This window comes from Lytechinus variegatus, chromosome 3, assembly GCF_018143015.1.
Source record: "Lytechinus variegatus isolate NC3 chromosome 3, Lvar_3.0, whole genome shotgun sequence".
NCBI classification, from domain to species: domain Eukaryota; kingdom Metazoa; phylum Echinodermata; class Echinoidea; order Temnopleuroida; family Toxopneustidae; genus Lytechinus; species Lytechinus variegatus.
The window spans coordinates 9,853,303-9,869,995 of record NC_054742.1 but is presented as its reverse complement, the minus strand read 5'-3'; the positions used below and the strand labels follow the sequence as shown (position 1 = coordinate 9,869,995).

At 34.9% G+C, this 16,693-nt stretch overlaps 1 protein-coding gene across 1 annotated transcript in view; it reads left to right on the top strand.

The window, feature by feature from the left end:
- The window catches only part of LOC121410180 (atrial natriuretic peptide receptor 1-like), a 68,260-nt gene that overhangs the window by 48,272 nt on the left and 3,295 nt on the right, over positions 1-16,693 (top strand). The window contains exons 9-16 of the mRNA XM_041602092.1: positions 6,127-6,282; positions 6,923-7,091; positions 8,141-8,290; positions 8,872-8,995; positions 10,564-10,632; positions 12,024-12,198; positions 12,875-12,973; positions 13,443-13,534. Of these exons, the coding sequence (XP_041458026.1) occupies positions 6,127-6,282; positions 6,923-7,091; positions 8,141-8,290; positions 8,872-8,995; positions 10,564-10,632; positions 12,024-12,198; positions 12,875-12,973; positions 13,443-13,534 (1,034 nt within the window). The remainder of the gene's footprint in view (positions 1-6,126; positions 6,283-6,922; positions 7,092-8,140; positions 8,291-8,871; positions 8,996-10,563; positions 10,633-12,023; positions 12,199-12,874; positions 12,974-13,442; positions 13,535-16,693) is intronic.

The following is a 16,693-nucleotide window of genomic DNA, read 5'->3' as shown; positions in this document are numbered from 1 at the left end:
TAAAGTGAAGACGTCCTGAACTAGGACTCACATAAGCTCTCGTTTTCATTTGTCTTACTAAGAACTCTTTTTATTGATAGTGACAGCAGCTGTATTCCGGATGCATAAACACTGACAGTGGTAATACACCGCCGACTGCTATCTCATTGTAGTGATGTGTCCATCCTCTCTTTCCATTTAAAATCTTACGGGAATAGTTACAATGTTGTCATCAATAATACATATATTTTGTTATCATCAGTTAGCATTAATACAGCGGTATTGTGATTAACTTGATGATTTTACATCATTCACGACAATCGAAAAACTGTTTAAACTTTATAATACGCTGTTTACTATATTTAGGTATTTGATATAGTACTGTTTAAACAACCATGCTTAATTTGATGAAGATTAAATATCACATTTAAAAAATATTTTTAACCAGTTATTAAACCTGTTAAACAACAATGTGTAAAGTACATAGTAAACAACATTAAAATACTATCGGAATTCATTCTATTTTTCGAATTTATCAGTCACAAACACGTTAAATGCTGCACGAATTGCATTTAGCCATGCATTATCATGATAATTAAATGCACAAGCAAGATTTTGAATGGTTAGATTTAGGATAGATGAGACATCATAACTCATCATGTAGTGTTACCAACATGTAGACAGGTATATGGCGTAAGTGAACGAGGGAGGCAGACAGTAAGAGAAAGGAAATATAAAAAAAACCAAGAATGAGAGAAAGGGAGAGGGAATTGTAATCTCGTCTGATGGAATGATATAGATGGACCAAGATTTCAGAAGCAGATGAATCTTGAAATCATACCAGCATATCAATCGGTAGTTAATCTTTCTTTCTATTGTATTTGTTATCCATTGGAATCCGGGTGATGAATAATAGATGACATCCCCGTAGCTTTTGAGATCATACACCGTATAGCCTCGTTCTCTTCGTCCAATCAGTCTTGGAGATTTGGACAGTCAGGGAGGGATTCAAGCTCAAAGCCAGCCCTTCAAGCCTGGATAAAAACATTCCGAGGCGAACCTAATACCTATGGTCTTCTTAAGCTCATAGGTGGATCATAACCTCCCAGCCAACACACCCAATCCTACACGCCCACATCACAGATAATATTGATCATGCATGTTATCCTCATCATTAACGCTGTCCTTCTCATCATCATCAGCATCACCACCACCGTCATTAGCATCACCACCACCGTCATCAGCATCACCACCACCGTCATCATCTTTCCCATTGTATACATTCATAATTTCTCAGTCTTTCTATCTCCTTTTACTTTATGCCATTTTATCTGTATGTTGTAATACATTGTTCTTATCCACCCACCCTAAATCATTGAGTCTTAATATTCACTTATATTATAAATTTTTATCCATCTATCTACACTTTTTTACCGACCAAGTTCAGCGAAACAAACACAAAATGGATTACTTTGAGGCATTGTAGAGGCCCCTGCGACCACACCATTACCTATTATGGGTCATTTTCTCATCCCACAACATCATATTAATTTTATTAACTTTGTAGGGTTTTACTTTCTTTGTATTCCCCTTTTGTTATTTCGTCTGTTTTGTTGTTGATGTTTCAGGGAGTATTTTCTGTTTCTGTTTGCTAGATAGATCAGCGAATTTATCAAGGTTCTCTTACGATGAATCTCCATGAATATATTCATATTTTTTACAGTCTGTTGATAATTTTACCTCTTTCAATTCACTTAAATCTTCACTTACTTGCATGTACTTTCTTACTTACATCATTTATTTCTCCTCAAGAGATCAGATTAAAATACATAAAATATACAATTTATCACAATGTATATAAAAGATTTAAGAAAATGAGGAAGGTAATGGCCTAAAGAGATACTTTGTAGGAAGCCAAACCATAAAAAATACCATAAAATAACATAAAATGACATTACATTTTACCCACCCCCAATAAGAATTTGATAGTAAAAATGTTTTGTATTTTTTTAATTGAAAATGATAAGGGATTGGAAGCCAAATAACTGCTGTTTTTTTAAGAGAGAGGTATTGCACTGTGAGATGTGGACATTTCGAACATTTTTGGGGAATAAATATGTATATATGTGTTTGATAAAAAAAAAAGATTTTGTTTAAAATAAAATATAAAAAGTGCGCTATTTATTCTGTTCAAACACGTGCACAATATTCAGAATTTTCAAAGATGTGAACAATTGTCCAAAATTATAAATGTATGTTGAGTGAGTTATAATTCTCGTTGCTTTTTTTAAACAGAATATTGTGTTAGTATGGCATAATCCCAAGCTATATTACATTAGTTCAAATAAGGAAAAATCGGTGTATTATACAATTAATGAATAATCTTCTTTAGTAACGTGTTAAGTTTATAAAAACAGCAATGATTTCGGCAACTTCGTTGCAGATGACACCAGCATGTTCATTCCGTGTTAACCTAGTATCAACATTAACACCAATAAAGTTTGTAAATGTTACTTCATTAACTGCCATTTCATAGATAAACCTCAACTTTGAATAACGATCGATTTTTGTTTGTGCAAACATAAAATTTGATTTCCCAAAATCTATAGTTGATTTATTGACAGTAAGCCGGTTTGATACATAGTTCATTTCAATACAAGGACCACGTCAATGAATATTTCAGTTACTATTTACCAAATAATAATTCTCACAGTGGCTAAACAATGTACATTCCATGAATTTCCCCGCAATATATCAGCAAGTCTTTATCATTATTAAAAATCATCATGCAGATGTTTGTATGAATAGGGCACCATGTCTTCATTCATGAACACATATCAGATTTTCGCTGCATTGTTGATTATCTTGATGTTCATTTTTGTACCTGTCGAAGGGAGACCGTGGACAGAAATCTATTTCTTATCACTGTGCTTTGATTATCAAGACATGGCTCAAATCATTGATTATGATTTTGCATGAGGCCTTATTGCATCTAAAGAGTCAAAGTTTTTAATGTTGATACTGCACATCTAGAAGGCTGAAAAATGTTGATACTTTTAACATGATAATTTCTAACGTATATTCTCTTTAAGAACGTCTATATAGTGTCTTGACCATAGCTGAGCGAAAAATAAAAAAAAAACTATGGAAGCGATTTCATCTCACATCCTTAAATTTCGAAGTAAAAAGGTAGAAATTTAAACGCGCCATTTCTTGATTGATTCAGGTGAAGCTATCGAGCCATCTGCTATCGATTAGGCCTACTTTTAAGATCGTTCGTCTGCTTTTAGTGTCTAATGGCGTGAACGACGGAGGTGGGGGGATACATCCTTGTTTTGTAAAATTTCATCTATCAGTCCTTCTTTCTTGATGAAAGAATGTAGGCATGTGAATTTAATGACTAGTTGCTAGATACAATTATCATACCCTTACATATTATTTTGTATATAGGACACATGCAAAAAAACCCAAAAACTTTTAACGTTTTCTATCTATATTTTTGTTGTTGTCGTTCTTAGACTCCTAGAAATTTGCAGGAGTAACACATTCGCGTTAACATTCTAGAATAAACTGAAGTGATTATTATATTTAAAAAAATGTCTTCTGCTTAATGATAGATATCGTAAGTGTGTTTTGATCCACATTTTAAAAAGATTGGTCAAAATAAACCAATTTTTCGGTTAGAATCTACCAGAACTTGATTGATAATTTTCATCGGTTGGACAAACATACTTTTATTAATCCTCTTTAAAAGAGTAGGAGACAAGAGGTCCTAAATGTGACATGATACCTGAATTGAATAATGGTGAGAAAAAGCGACCCAAAAAGCTCATTTATGTTCGTCTCCCCCTTTCCTCCTTTTATCACAACTTGAAAAATAAAAAGAAGTTGCCCCGCCCCCATGCCGCCACCCCTAATGGATATTAACTTAGAATTTAAATATCATACGAAAATTCCGAGACGACACATACTTAAAGGAAATATGGTGATACTGATATGACGCCATACTTTGTTCAAGCATCAGAAATAAAAACGTTGCATTCCGAAATACGCTGTCTCTCCTAGTTAAAGAGAAAGGACAATCAGTCATATGATATCTTATTGATTCTCAAAAAACAGGATAGTCCGTAGGGCAGGACCGTCGACCTCACAAATACCATAGATCAATGCATCACTTTCACAGTCTATTATTTTGATGTGAATCTTCGCGGTTCTTTTTCTTCCTTTTCCCCCTTATTACCACAGCATGTCACCAAGAACGATTATCTATCACAAAACACAGGCAAGTTCCCTATTTGAAGAATTGTGGGTTGTTGCGTATTTCCACTTTCCTTGCCTATCGCCGAAATGCCTTTTCGAAGGAATTTGACAAGTTGTAGCGATAGGAAGTACGATCATAATACCCCTGAAATACTAGATCATGTCAGTACAATAGCTCAGCTTCAGGGGCAAAGAAGCTGATCATGTGTAACCCATGCCCCTTCATTCTCTCTTTCTGTTCTCTCTTTCTGTCTTTATCTGTTTGTTTTTTTCTTTATAATATATTGATTCATTTATTCTTTTCCCTTGTTTCCTATGTCTGATACACCTTGCCATTATTTACTATTTGCATAGTTGTAATCTTTTCCTCTCCTTCACTCATTTTCTGTAGCACAAGATCAAGCGAGATAACGCTCTATTCAATGAACGAGTGCTTGAAAAATGCGAACTTTAGCCCTCTCCTCATGCGCTTATATTACAACAAATGACTCCAATGTCATCTTGAATAGGGGATTCAATTCTATGTTCATCCCATTGATCCACGTATAATGTTGTACAGATGTTCATCGTCTTTAGAGCGTTAATCAATACTTTAAGTAGACCATCAAGATCAATTATGTCAGCAGGTTCATCTTAGAGCATCATGTGACATCTTGAGAACGAAAATCAGAAAGTCTGATATGAACGAATGAAGATCACTTTTCAAACGTAATGTCCTTCTTGAGCTGAAAGATAGATAGAAGAGAATTTGTGAATGACCATGACTATAATTCAACTTGAATTTGAATAATAATGTTGTGACTCGGTACCATTGATCAATAATGAGATGAAAGGCACTACAGGGGGCACAGTGGATGTCCGCTTCCTCATACATTTATCATTTTTCAAGTGGTTAAAAATAAAGCAGAATAGAAAAAAGGGAAATGGGAGGGGAAAAAAGAGTTTAAAAAGAGGGTCTGGGTCATTTGACTTCATATTACTCATGTTATTATATTGGCCAAAAAAATCCTCACCTTTAGATCGCACTACATCCCCCCACAAAGTAAATTGACGCTACCCATAGAATGCGATGGCGCCACCCAACTCAGAAAAAATAATGAGAAACGAAGATGAAAATCCAACAAAATTCCCAGGAGCCTTTCACAATTAGTCATTTTAACCTTTTTGTATAAGTTAAAGCAAAACTACCGATAATCTTACTTTCTGTATTTTCCATTGCCTGATCCCCTCTCCAGAATCGTTATGTCATGGCTGCGACCTCTTCAAAGAGTGTGCATATACACCTAATTATGAAAAATGATAAGAAGTATTACATATAATTCATTAATCAACATATCCACTGAGATATAAGTTTCCTTTGCATCTCAGATGTACTTACTTCTATTGGCGTCAAATATCAAGATTATCATGACACTAATTTGATATTTTTTTGTCAGAGTCTTGGTCCGCTAAATTAAGCATGACTTTACGAACGATTGTGATGACCATTTCTCTCGTGCTAGATGACAAAACCTTTCTCATTTATCATAATTGGTGCATTTCTTGTAATCTTAAGCAAATTAAAAAAAATCGTAATCTTCCATTCAGGCGCTTGTACGAACAAATGTTAATTGAAAAGATCTGATTTCACTTGAGAATCAAAGTAACCAACCGTTGATTGAATGGTCATGCATAACTAGCTTTGTAAGGCATGGTCCTAGACAAGAAGAACATCATATCAATTTCCACCATCACAATCATAAAGTCATATGACTTTATATTTCGATTTGTAATTTTAGGTATACATAAAAGAAGCACCGTTCTCCATCATTTCTCAATCGTTTAGGGATTAGGATAATGACTGGTGCTCCTGATCACCATCACCTTTACATTCTTATTTTGATATAGGGAGATTATGGACAGCCCCCGAGCTTCTTCGCCTACCTGAGATACCCTCTGGGGGAACACAGAAAGGAGATGTATACAGCTTTGGTATAATCCTACAAGAGATCATGTACAGAGAAGGAGTCTTTTACATCAAGGATGTTGACTTGATGCCAGAAGGTAGGTTAGACATAGCAATGATTCACTTTTCCTTTACCCCCCCCCCCAACAATATGAATTATGAGTATCTGAATATTTTATTGTACTGAGAACATTATGTATACTATTATCAAGGACTTTTGTGTCTCGATTTTGCATTCTGCTCTAAATACGAATACGTATAGTTTAACTTCTGTTCACGCTTCGTAATTCCATGCATGTTTTTTTTTCCTTTCTACAGCCTCATGGTTCGGATATTTTTATTTCTTCGCATTATTTTTTTTACCTATGTGCCATATCTAAGTAATCCTATTTCAAACGATATTTATTCAAGTTGCGTTAATGGATCAAGAAAATAATAAATATTCATAACAAATTTATCATACCGATTACTGCTTTCCGAGGCCCAAGCTTCTTTATAACCCAGAAAATTACCAGGCTTATACCTTTTCAGTGTAATCCGTTCCGACACAATCTAGTGGATTAGTCAAGAAAGGTTTAATTCCCCATATCTATGCATAAAATTTGCAAACCCTAGATAAAACAATGGCTATTATAGTGATAATATACTTATTAAATCATTTATAAACTATGTCAAAGTAGCAATTTCTTACAGGGAACTGTTAGTTTGGATATTCTGATTTTACTTCCTTGTTCTCAGAAATTGTGAAGAAAGTAGCAAACGGTTACAAGCCAGCATTCAGACCAACAATTGATCGAGTGACGTGTTCACAGGAGATGATGGACCTCATTACAAACTGTTGGAAGGAAGATTCGAATGAAAGACCCGACTTTAGTCAACTCAGAGGAATCATGCGCAAACTCAACAAGTGAGAACTCTTCGAAAAAAAAATTTAAATTACTCGATGTGTTAAAAAAATAAAAATATTCAATACGAAGTTTTTACACATTGCGGGGGGGGGGAATTACCACTCTTTAGTTTAGTGTTTCATGTAACCGTTCCATGTTCCTAGAATTTTTAAAAATGAATAACAATAGGGATGAATGATATTTCGTTTATCTGGGATAACCATTTCAGTCATGAGATTACCCAACAAGTATCCCGGGTATATGAATGGGTCTCTTAACGACAAGCGCCAATGATATAGAAGACAAACATGGCGAATTTTCCCATTTTTATGTGACTTTCTTTTTTTTCGGCCAGCTGTTGATCTTACAATCTGTTTGTTGTTCATATGGCGTTTGTTCTACTACTACTTGATCACTATCCACTTTTTTCAAATCTACTATCAGAAAAGGGAGATTGTAGCTGTAGAGATCCCCCCTATATGTTTGCGATATCGATAGTCAAGAGTCTTAATTGTGATGTCACCGTTTTAGTCTTCAGGTCACAATCGCTAGAAATATACATTGTTTGTTACAGCATACAATCCCACGATGTTTTGGTCAATTATTGATCTCACTTTGGTGATGCACTGCAATTCGATCTTGAGAATGCTTTCAGATGTTCAAAGATGTCAACTGCTCATAGTGTTTTTAAATGACGAGACAGCACGGATTCATGTGACCTCTAAATTCACTGTTGCATGGCATGATAATCCGATGTTGGGTATGGTCAAAAGATCCGGGGTATATGTCTAATTATTTCAAGAATGTATTGAATCGTTTTACTGAAAAATTGGCATGCTTTACATGTTTAGAGAATTGTAAAAAAACATTTAAGGAAGAGTAAGGACCTGGCATTGGTCACCTATGTCCAGCACATTTCTCATGAATTTTTTTTACGCTACATTACAAATTCCTTTGAACAGGAAAGTCCCGGTACATGATTCAAATTTTCCAAATAATTTCAAAATTTGCCAAAAAATTCTGATCAGTTTTGTTCTCCGTTACCAAATCCTGATTTCTTTTGTTCTAGGAACTCTGAAAACAAGGGCCTGGTTGATACGTTACTGTCTAGAATGGAACAGTACGCTTCTAATCTCGAAAGCTTGGTCCAGGAGAGAACTGAAGCATTTTACGAGGAGAAGAGAAAGGCTGAGGAACTCCTTTACCAGATTCTGCCGAGGTAAGAGTCCTTTTCTATCATGCATGACGCATAGTGTTTCTTTATTCATCTTTTGTAGACACCAAAATTTAACTTAATCAGGGGCCGCAGAACCCGAGGGCTGGAGAGGCTTCTTTCGCCTTTCACGTTTTTCAGTTCTAAAATAAATGTAAAAATGACCATCTGCTGTGGTACTTTGTTGTTCTTTTTTTATAGAGTTAACCATTTGAATGGGTACCCCCCCTCTCTGATTTATAACCGTTACTTTCTTTGTCGTGACAAAATATTATAAAAGCAAAGTTTGGTTTCTGTTTTTCGGAACAAGTCAAAAACTATTTGTTATGGTGGCATCAAACTTCAGATAATAATAATGAAATAATAATAAGTTTTCAGACACATGATAGAGAGGACTTCTCTTGATCATGTGATGAGTAGCTTTCGAATTTCTCTACAAAAATGATTGATATATTTCCCTAAGAGTAGATGTCATCTGTAAGAGCAGAATACAGGGGAAGTGGCAGTTTCTATTAGTTGCATTGCTTGACTTTCATACCATACGAAATACGCTTATCCACTTTTCATTAATTTGTTTTTGTTCATAGGCCAGTTGCAGAGGAACTGAAGAAAGGAAAACCTGTGACGGCAGAATCATTTGAATGTGTGACCATCTATTTTAGTGACATCGTGGGCTTCACAAAATTATCATCAGGCAGTACTCCCCTTGAGGTAGATCATTAATTTCTAAACCATGCGCAGTATATTCGCAGAAAATAAAGAGAATAAATCATCAGTGTCAAACGAAATATATGAAGGAAAATTGTTACAAAAACCATACAATGACCATAGCCGTGCTATGATTTTATCAGCATATTTTGTCCAACGAGTTGGAGGATCCGACAACTTTCCATTATTCTGATTGGCTGCGTGTCAACAACCACTGTTAATATAGTAACTGATGAATAAAATGAGATTTGTCGGAAACAAAAGTCCTTTCATGAAACACCCCCTGTAGATACAATGTGTCAAATATAAAGTAGATGATTGGATGTTCTGTATGACTGGTGGGCTTGTCTGTGGTGGTCGCCATCCTATTACACCGTCTGTGAATCAAGAGTTACTGTTTCACACATATTTGTCACATAAATATATATTTAATAGTCAGTATTGTCTCGATGTTATATTGACACAGAAAATCAAAGAGAGAACCTCTGATGACGCTATTTCCCTACGCACTTGAAAATAGTGCGGAGATTTGTATAAGTAGAACAGGCCGGATGAAAGATATGGTTTGGTAGATGTTTATTAAAGAGTGGATATTGAACGTAATGTTTACTGTTTTATAACAGAGTATGTAGGTCCTATATTTCATGATCGCTTAAGATCCTGGTCAGGAATCGGATATGGAGAAAACGCTCTGGTTATGTCAGAAATCGGAGCCGAACACATCTTAAATATTCATAGGTATTGATCGGTAGAGCAAGGTATGCAGGTGGGTTTGGTTAATCGATCAGTATTCTGAACAGTAGTATGTGTAAGGGCATGTTCCCTTAAAATGACTGCTGTCATCTGAGTGGTGTTTAGGGGACAAGAAGCTGTAAACATCATAACACATATCAGACTGTAAATAATCGGTTTATGTTTGTTTGCCTTGCAGGTAAAGAAGGCTGTTTTTTCCGATCATTATCTTGTCGAATGATTCTATGAGTTTCTTTGATGTGTTCATATTTTCAGTGTATATAAAATACCATTCACTGACATGAAGTCCATCGATTTATATGTTCTCTGGATAAGAGTTGCTTGGAGCGGAATTATATAACACCTGAGAAGTATTGATAATAATTGCTATATAACCAGCCACTTCAGCTTTTAGGGACTGTTTTCGATCCAGCTTGTCCTGCATAACATTGTTGATATCAATTACTGTAAATTGCCATTAGGTGTAATTGATTTAAATGTTTAGAGATTGAATATTTGAAAAACATTACTTAGATTATGAAAAGAAAATTCTGAGACATTATGTGAATACATTATAAAGGAAGAGCAAGCTTTGCATGTCTGTGGTTTATCTTTTCCCTTCTTCTCATGTGCAGCTTATTTCATGAAGGAAAATAATTGTTATAATCGTGTTAGTTGTACTCATTATACGAAAAAAATTGACTGAATTTATATCTTCTTTGGCTCTGCTATCAAACACTTGTATTACCTTTTGTGAGCCTACTTTAATTTATCCTCTCCTAAACTATTGCATTAAACAATTTTGTTCACTTCCCATTTGATCTGATTTTATCTTGTAGGTGGTTGATTTACTCAATGACCTATACACTTGCTTCGATGCTGTAATTGACAATTTCAACGTATACAAGGTAGGTGTTTTTGTTTTCTTCTCTGAAAACATTTTGTCTACCGGAATCTGATAATGAATCGGGATGGCGGCCAAACTGTAATCGATCTATTGTATTGCTTATGGCAATTTTCTTCACCTAATTGCTATTTCAACGAGTTCCTGTAAGTAGACAGGGTGAGAATATAGAGGGCTTGGGGTTAGGTAGCATTGAATTACAGGTCCGTTTTTTGAAGGAAATGACTTCTCAAAGACTTGTAGGAAAATTTGTTTATCTCTTGAGACATGAAGTTAACTAGTTATTACTATTCAGGAGATCAAGTGTCTATTTGTGAAACTGATAACTTGACTTTGTTTTTCTCTGCGCAAGACGACCTAAATCGGTATTCTGATTTCATGTTCATTCACATTTCACCTATTTACGAATTTCAATATAGTCACAATTTTTAGTGGAAATTGCTAATGCTTCCATCTTTGCTTTATTTACCTAATTCATTAACCCAAATATCAACTTGAAATTTTGTTAATCTTTCGGTTGTTCACATTCTCCCTGCATGCTGATAGTTTATTATTTATGAAATAACAACGTTATTGTAATACAATTGTTAATAGTACACACTAGTCGGATCACTCGACAATCCTCAACTTGCATCGAAATGAATCTAGACCTCTATTACCAAGGATGAGCTATTTCCTGTAATTATGCTCCTGATAAAGCATGTAATTATCAAAGCAGATATTTTAGTCACTGTATAAAGAGGACATTGTGGCTGTTGTTATCAAATATATCGTCAAAGCTAGAGGAATTATTAGTGTAAAATTTTTGTCCAAAATGTATTTGAAATGAATACCTATAGTATTCTATTTAATATTTTGTCCTAATTACTTGATGTCTATTCAAATGAAAATTACCCCACTTTGCGAAAAATGAATTATATTAAATGATTTCGGGTGCCTCTTATAACACAAATTCAAAATTGTATTTATGTAAGCATAATTGGGGCGATTATTTACTTCAATGAAAATTCTCAAACCATAGCTGAGCCCCCCCCCCCCCACAACTCCCTTAAAATTGTGTTTATAATTTTTATAAATTGCTCATGATTTATAATCCTCCGGAGCCATATAATTATTGCTTATATTAACTTTGGTTGATTATGAGAACTGAAATATGCTGCTTTATCATAACTCATGTTCTAATATACACAAAAATTGATAAACCAAATTTACGTCGACTAATAAATCTTTGTTTTGTGTGATCGGTTTTATTAAAAGACTGGTTTACTTACTTCAAATGTTTTGAACTTGTTCACATAATTTTTTTACAGACATCTCTTGGGGTCCCCCCCCCCAATTTTTTTGTATTGTGATTTATGTTAAATCGATTTATGTATTTTACCTTTATCAATTAAGGTTGAGACGATCGGGGATGCCTACATGTGTGTATCGGGCCTCCCAATTCGTAATGGTGACTTCCATGCCCGAGAAATTGCCCGTATGTCCCTTGCCCTCCTTCATGAAATAACATCATTTAGGATCAGACATAGACCGGAGGAGAGACTTCGTCTTAGAATTGGAGTACACACAGGTTAGTATCCTCCAGTAAAAACCAGATGCAGGGGTAGTGTCTCATTTTAGTTCATGTTTTACCCAATTCAGCGGACATTAGTTGATATAGGCTCAAACGCAAGGTTTAAAAAAATGAATGAAACTATAAAAGAATGAAAAAAAATAAAAGAACAAAAATACCCCAATTATATTTAAAAAATTCTTGAAACCTATAACCTACCTCTACACTCTCAAGAAATAATATCAAATTGGTTAAATTACATGTAAACTTACAAACTGTTACATTTTTAGAAATGCATGTAAAACGAGATTTTTCTTAACCAACGGTCGGTAGGTTCACATGTTAACCAAAGTCTTTGATGGTCCTAGTTAAATAGTATTGTGTCTTGTCTTTATTTTGTTTTTTTCTTATTATGGTATATCGAAGATTTTTTCAAGGGTCTTTAATCTAATATAATTTTAGGAGGCAACCTTTCCAAATGTTAGGTCTATATTCTGTAATGTATCTGCTCACCAATTATTTAGGTCGTCTCACAAAATGTCCCTTCCAAGATTGTGTCCTTCTGTATTCACTGGTTTCATTCAAACTTATGCAGAAATCATGCTTAAGATATCATAAACTTTATGAGGATTTTAACTTTACTTTCATAATCATATGATTAATTATGGTCACCAAACGTAATATTGCTTTACAGGCCCAGTTGTAGCTGGTGTAGTTGGTTTAAAGATGCCTCGATATTGTCTCTTTGGAGATACCGTCAATACAGCATCTAGAATGGAATCTAACGGAGAAGGTATGCTCATAAAGCTCTAATGTTTTATTTTTGTCCTTGTGCAGATATATTCTGTACTAAGAGGACACATTCCAAGTGTTATTACTAATAGTTATTACTATCCAATTGACCTCGCTTTATGGCAGGTGATTATTAAAGGTGTTACGTTTTTACATATACCGTTTTATTGTAATGTTACACAAACAGTGTATTTCAAACTATTGGGCATGCAATTTGCCATATATAGCAAATGTTTATTGCAGTATTCTACTAATTTAACGATGGTCGATCTTTTAGAAATATTAATTAAAATCTGAGTTTTCTACCTTTGATTTTTTATATTTAGAATGCGTTATTTTAAATCAATTGTTACTGCTGAAAAAAATCTCTACTGACTGTTATCATTGTCTTAGATATTCGAAGTGAATTCAATCATGTGCGTAGTGAAGAGCGTGGACATTGTTTATATTATTTGGTTTATTCATTTTAGCAATGAAGATCCACGTCAGTCAACAGACTAAGAAGATACTTGAATTATTCGGAACTTTCATCCTAGAACTAAGAGGGGAAGTTGAGATGAAGGTAAGTTAAAACTAGAGAATACTATAGGAACGATATCCTACTTTCTTCATTTCACCTACACTAGTTTTCACGCTTACCATGACCCTTAACTCAGTTCTAAAACATTTACCTGTTTCTTGATTACAGTCCTCATTCTCGCTCTTTACTTAATTCTCTGTACCTTATCCTACCCTGATTATGATAATAATGATTATCGAATAATAATAATAAAATAATAATAATGATAAGTGGATGCGTTGCACCCACTGATCAGTAAATATAAATCTTAGTCACGAACCCTTTTTATGAGGCCGCCATCAATTTCTAGCTTATCCGCAAACGATCCTGCGTTCATTTAATTAATGTTGTTTTTTAGTATTATAATTAAAAAGTGAAGTATAAGCTCACACCATTTTGGGGTTCTGATCTGATTATGTATTATGATTATATTGTAATGATTGTAGCCTATATAGATTTTTTTGTATAATGTAAACAAGGTAAATACCTTTGATACTGTATTATTGTGAATGCAGAAATGGAAATAAAACAAACGAAGAAAAATATGCAACATTAATTATATAGCGCTTAATACAATGATTCTAAGTGCTGCATACTACTACCACGGCTTTAGCACGGCTACCCTGACGGCTCGATCATTCAAAGAATTCCTTCATACCGGGTACCAATTTACTACACCTGGGTGGAGAGTGGCAAATGTAAATAAACGCGAGTTTTGCGGTGGGGTTTGAACCCCGGACCTTATGGATCGAATTCCGGAGACTTATCCACTGAGCCAAAAATCCCTCTGTAACCTTATCCCTGATTACAGCCCTTTATCCTCGCTCTTAATTTAAGTCTTAAACTTGTATACTCTCTGAATGATTGTCACTCTCATCATCGCCATTATCTTATTCTAAAATCTTTACCTTACCGTTATTTTAACCCACCCTCACTCAATACATCCTTAAAATAAATGCCCAATTTTCAACCAGCACCGGTTGAAATACTGTCCACTCAAATATTTGTTAAAGTTTGCCCGAGTGTTGTTGGTTAATCAGTTTGCTTTGAAGTTGGGCAAGTCTGAACTCTCTAGTCTGTATGCCAAATTGCTGGTTATTTAATACACAGTAACTTGGTTGTAACTGATTTTCCTTTACGGGCAAGCTTTATCTTATAACTACTAATCACCTGAGTAGACATTATATTATTCCCTAATTCGACTCTCAATCGTGAATAAATTATTTTTAGTCACGCCTAACTATCCTTAAGCACATCCAGTTCACCTGAAATTGAAAACATTTATATACTTTACAAAAGCATACCTGTTTCGAGGGGAGCACAAAGCTTCGACGGCAAGACAATCTAAATATATAGCTCCCCCTCTCAGTCAGTATGGCTTCAGAAATGAATTCTGGATAAGTCAATGCTGACTTATCATTTTTCATTTTTGTTTGAGGGGGTGTATGTAAAAAAGGTAACTTGTAAATTTGCTCAATGACATCTATAACAAATTGAGGTGCATTAATTGATTTCCAAAATTGTATGGATGCCTTCAATCTACCTTTAACCAAAGGTTCTGAATTTCCTTGTTCATACTCATAATAATTTCTCAAATAAAAATCTTCCTCATATCTGCAACGAGACTCTGTTTCTGTGTGTATTAATTTAGCCAAAGGACCCGCAGACGGACCAGGAGTATTCAATATATTCCAGTTTGATTGGGCTGTTACATCTCCCTGTTGAGGTTCATTCGTTATTAAAGCTGGAATTAACCAAAAGAACATATATTTTCTTAACATATATTGACTTCTTCCTCAACATAGAATTTTACTTGAAATATACATTCCTTGATACACTGCTTGATCGTTTTCATGCACCATACTTCATCGAGTATACAACAAAAACTGAGATTTACCTTGTTCAGTTTGACTATGATCAAGGGATCCCTTAACTCTGTTGGCCATCTCTGAAGGATGAACCTTGGTTCCTGCCACCTGGGCAACCTCTCCTCCAATGCCCTTGTTTACCACAGGCAAAACAGTAGTCGGTGGGTCTGGGGCCACTTGCATGCCCACGTCAACTGCTTGTAGATGGGTTGGTGCCACTCCCAAGCGGAAATCGATTTCTTGACCCAAAGCCACGAAAAAAGTTGTCAGAAGTAGTAGATGTAGACATTGAGAACTTCCAACATTCTTGGCTGATTTACCCTTGTTTGTTGACGAACGGGATGCCTTACGCGTTCTGGCTGCACGAGCCTGAGCTTGCCTAATTCTCTTTTCATCTTTGGAGTCGCTTGCTAGTTCGTCACTCTAGTATTCATCTACTGCAGACCAACCTAAAAGATGAATATGATTACTACATCTTTATTATTTACTTGTTTAATGTCCTATAATTATATAGTAATGAAGTAATTCCACCAAAAAACGAATAGCTTCAATTAAAAAAGAAAACATACGCACAACCGTTCATAAAATTCACACGTAATTAAAGTGATTGGTTAACATTGGTTTGACTTTTAAAAAATCTGAGCTAGAAGGTCATAATTGTCACCTGTGTCTGTGATATGTTACAAAAATGAAGCCCTGAAAAAATTGCGTTCGAAAATCATTATTTAGTCCTTCAAAAATTGAAATATTAAGTGACCGGAAACACCATCTTAATTTCATCCCATACAGTTATGTGTACTATTTAGGCGTCTATAAGACGCCTATTTACAAAATCGGGGTTTGCCTTGTAGTTTTAGCTTTTCATTCTCAATAATAGTTGTTTTCAGGGTTTATTAGTTCTAATACATGCACTTGTACACATGTTTCATCTTGGTTTGAGATTTTTTTAAATTGGCTGCTCACAAAGTTAAACAATGCCTTTAAGCAATAAGCCTAGCTCAGAAGGCTGACATCTGCTTTTTTTTACATTCATTTATTTTTATCCCACAAACCTGCTTCAGACTTATCGGCTATTCTGATATGCTTCTTCCTTTTTGTAATATCTGCGATACCTTCCATCAGCAAAGCAAGGGCTCTAACCTGCTTGCCTTAATTCCTCTAGTAGGGCAACTCCCTTCTCCAACTTCTCCTGAAGGTTCGAATTGAATTCGTATTGAACTTTTTTACATTTACATCTGAAAGACAACTCAGAGGTCCTTTTTAGTTGTTGAAGCTCCGTGGAAGCAGCTGAAAG